The 3,474-nt window shown below is 36.2% G+C and overlaps 1 protein-coding gene across 1 annotated transcript; it reads left to right on the forward strand.

Moving 5' to 3' along the window:
• The first annotated feature begins 361 nt into the window (after window positions 1-361).
• Window positions 362-2,051, forward strand: LOC145059585 (scarecrow-like protein 23). The gene is made up of 2 exons (XM_079007414.1): window positions 362-1,334; window positions 1,414-2,051. Exons 1-2 carry the CDS (start codon window positions 362-364, stop codon window positions 2,049-2,051), a joined length of 1,611 nt encoding a protein of 536 aa, XP_078863540.1.
• The last annotated feature ends 1,423 nt before the right edge of the window (window positions 2,052-3,474 follow it).

The raw sequence follows: 3,474 nt of genomic DNA on the forward strand, positions 1-3,474 counted from the left end.
AAACTATGGAGCCTTTGACTATTAACCTAATGTTCTTAAATATCTTTCTTAGGAACAAAACAACATAATCTTGTGAACGCAATAACCCAAATAGAGATTAGAGAAAGGGAAAACAGGATCTAAAATGTCACAGTCACGTTGTCGTGATTATTGACTTGCTAGCCGTACCTGATCCTCACTTTGATTCTGTTGGACATTTGTATCTTAAAGATATATGTCTTTTCCCCTTTGAGCAGGCGGATTAGCATCCGAGTAACATTAAACTAATCGACATGTTACAATCAGGTTGCTAGACATTGTCGGGGGTGTATGAATTAGACTGTATATTAACGATAACATTTTTACGTCGGGGATTATAACAATGTTTACTTCTGAGAAATTTGCTCTTCGTAAAGTTGTAGATGATAATCCTTCTCTTGCTCCATCCGAAACCAGGTCAAATCTCATAAAGGATCATCAGAAACCATTCCTTAGCAACTTTGAAAATTTCGGTGAACTTTATTTCGATTTCACCTCATCACCCGGTGTTCAAAATACTTCAAAGGCTAAAGATTTCCAGTTGAAAGAAAATGAAGAGGGCTCAGCTTTTTCATCTCTTGGGATTGTTAAAGACTATGCAAGCAGATCAAGAAAAATGAATGTCGATACGATGAATGTTCCAAGCTCTAACAATGAAGATCCTAAGACAAATGACCAAAAACTATCAACTACTGCAAGAATTCGAATGGCTAGCCAACAGTTTATCGATTCATATTCTTCAAAAGATGATGAAACCTCCCAACGAAGCCACCCATTTGCCGTTTCATTTTCTGGACTATCTGATGATGAAGCTAAAGACATCCAACTTCTGCTTACTCTTCTTGCCTCCGCTGAGAAAATCGGTCAAAAACAGTTCAAATGTGCTATCAAACTCATCCAGTTATGCAGTAACAGGTCGTTGAATGAAGGAAATCCTGTGGAAAGATTGGTTTACTACTTTTCTGAAGCTATTCATATGAAAATAAACCGTGAAATGGGAAGGTTGGCATGCAATGAACGTGAAAGTATGCAGATATTCGATCTTAGAGAAGCGTTGATGAACGTGGACACGTGTATCTCTGAGTTTCACCTGAAAGTTCCTTTATCACAAGTTTGTCAGTTCAGCTCGATTCATACAATATTCGAAAACTTGAATAAAGCTACAAAAATTCATGTAATTGATCTCGAAAGCTGCAGGACTGGGATCCAATATATAGTTTTGATGCAAGCGATCGCAAGTTGCAGTGAATGGCATATCGATCATATCAAGATAACCGCTGTAGGTACAAGTTCGGAATCCAAGATAAAAGATACGTGTAAGCCAAAGTCTCTGTATCAACCATGAAACAACAAGCAATTTTCTGTGTATATTTTGAAATCTATGGCTTTGTGCAGGTAAGCGTCTTGCTGACTTTGCGAAGTCGATGAGCATTCCATTCAGTTTCAAGATAATTATGATAGATGATGTGCTTGATTTCAATGTAGATCTGATTGAACGCAATGAAGGTGAAAAGGTTGCGGTCTATGCGCCATTCTTCTTATCAACCCTAATTGCAAAACCCAACAGTCTTGAATATCTTATGCGTGTGATTCGGAAGATCAAACCTTGTGTAACGGTGATCACCGAAGTGGAAGCAAACCATACATCATCGGCTTTTGTTGATCGTTTCACCGAAGCTCTTTTCTTTTATGGTGCACTTTTTGACAGTATGTCTGATTGTTTAGCCGACGACGATCTGAATAGAAAGGTTATGGAGTCTGTATGCTATGGTAACTCTATACGCAATATTGTGGCAGCTGATGGAGATGAGAGAACAATTCGACACATTTGCGTTGATGTTTGGAGGAAATTCTTTCAACGATTTGGGATGCTGGAAATTGAATTGACTGATGCAACATTGAATGAAACCAACTTGGTGATCGGTAACTTCAACTGTGGGAATTCTTGTTCGGTTCTTGTTGATGGTGGATGCTTTCTTGTTGAATGGAAAGGCGTACCCATCTTCTCTGTTTCTGCTTGGAAGTTTATATGACAAATGGGTTTCAAGTAATAAAGAACGCAAAATATATTGTTAGAGAGTCGTCTTGATGTTTGATTATGCCTAATATGAAATAAATCATATTTCTTTTAACCGTGTGTATCATGTGTCTTTTGGGCATCCAGTATTCATTCAACTCTCCAAGAATTGAATGCAATGCCAACTATGAGAAAGAATTCCATAGTTTCTTTTTACATTAGAATGTTTAATGATAAACATTAGACTCCATTTTCTATCTCTTCTATATTATATTCAATTATATTCAATTTAGCATTTATTGGAAATGCTTTTATTATTAGCTGTTTAATGTTTATATTATGATAGCATATGATTTGCAAAAAGTCACATTGTGCATTTATCTTGGATCTTGTCAAGATCTTAAATTTTATCTAAACATCTTAACATCTTTATCTTTCGTTTATTGATTTGTTTAGCAGGAACATCGGCTAGGAAGCACATGAGACAAAATACTCGAAGACTATGTTGGGAAATCCAACAAACCAAATTAAGCACTTCAAACACATGATAAACGAAAACTTGCAAAATAAAACATTTAGAAACTATAAAATCGAAACATAACATTTAACGTGGTTCTGTCAATTTGAAATATGTCCATGGACGAACCATAGATGGTTTTATTAACTTCCAAGAAGAATTAAAATATCTCACAAAGTTTATACCTCATTTCAGTTAATGAAATACAAAAATATATCTTACTTACTAACTGCTCCAAAAGATGTGCTCTCAACCTCACAATGATTGTTTTCATGAATTTTTAGCACAAGAATGTTGATGGTGATGTTTGTCTATTTATAGGCGATCATAAGTAACCCTAATTATGATGAGTCAGGCGCATCCATAATTAGCCCATAAAGGGATGCCCTAATTGTTAGTCAATCACAGAACGCCATGCCTTTCCTTTTAAACTTTTCAACTTTAGGCGATGTACATAGCCACCTACCATGCATCATAGCACATTCAATAGCTTCCCAAAAAGATCAATATCAACTAATTCTGAACTCCAACAACCCAATTATTGAGTGTTAAATACTTTTTTATTCCAGGATACGCTTTCTCCTTCCTGGTAGCGCTTTCTGATTCCCATAAGTCTTTCTCAATAGTAGCAATACTTTCTGATTCTTGCCAGTGCATTCTCCAAATTCCCTAGCACTTTCTCTATGTACCCGATCGCTTCAAGGACTTAGCATCATATTGCAAATGGCAGCATTCTGGCACTAAAGAGAGCATTTTTCACAAGGAGAGAACTCTACCAATAAAGGGCACATTCTTTCATTATGATAGATTTTTTCCACCAAAGAGAGAATTATGTAAAGAGTTCACACCTTAACAGTATCCCACTAGAAGTCTTGACCAACTCATTCTTCTCTTCTAATCAACGCTTATTCATTCCTTAATT

The sequence above is a fragment of the Lactuca serriola genome, chromosome 6, assembly GCF_051521515.1.
Source record: "Lactuca serriola cultivar US96UC23 chromosome 6, Lser_US96UC23_V15, whole genome shotgun sequence".
Lineage (NCBI taxonomy): Eukaryota > Viridiplantae > Streptophyta > Magnoliopsida > Asterales > Asteraceae > Lactuca > Lactuca serriola.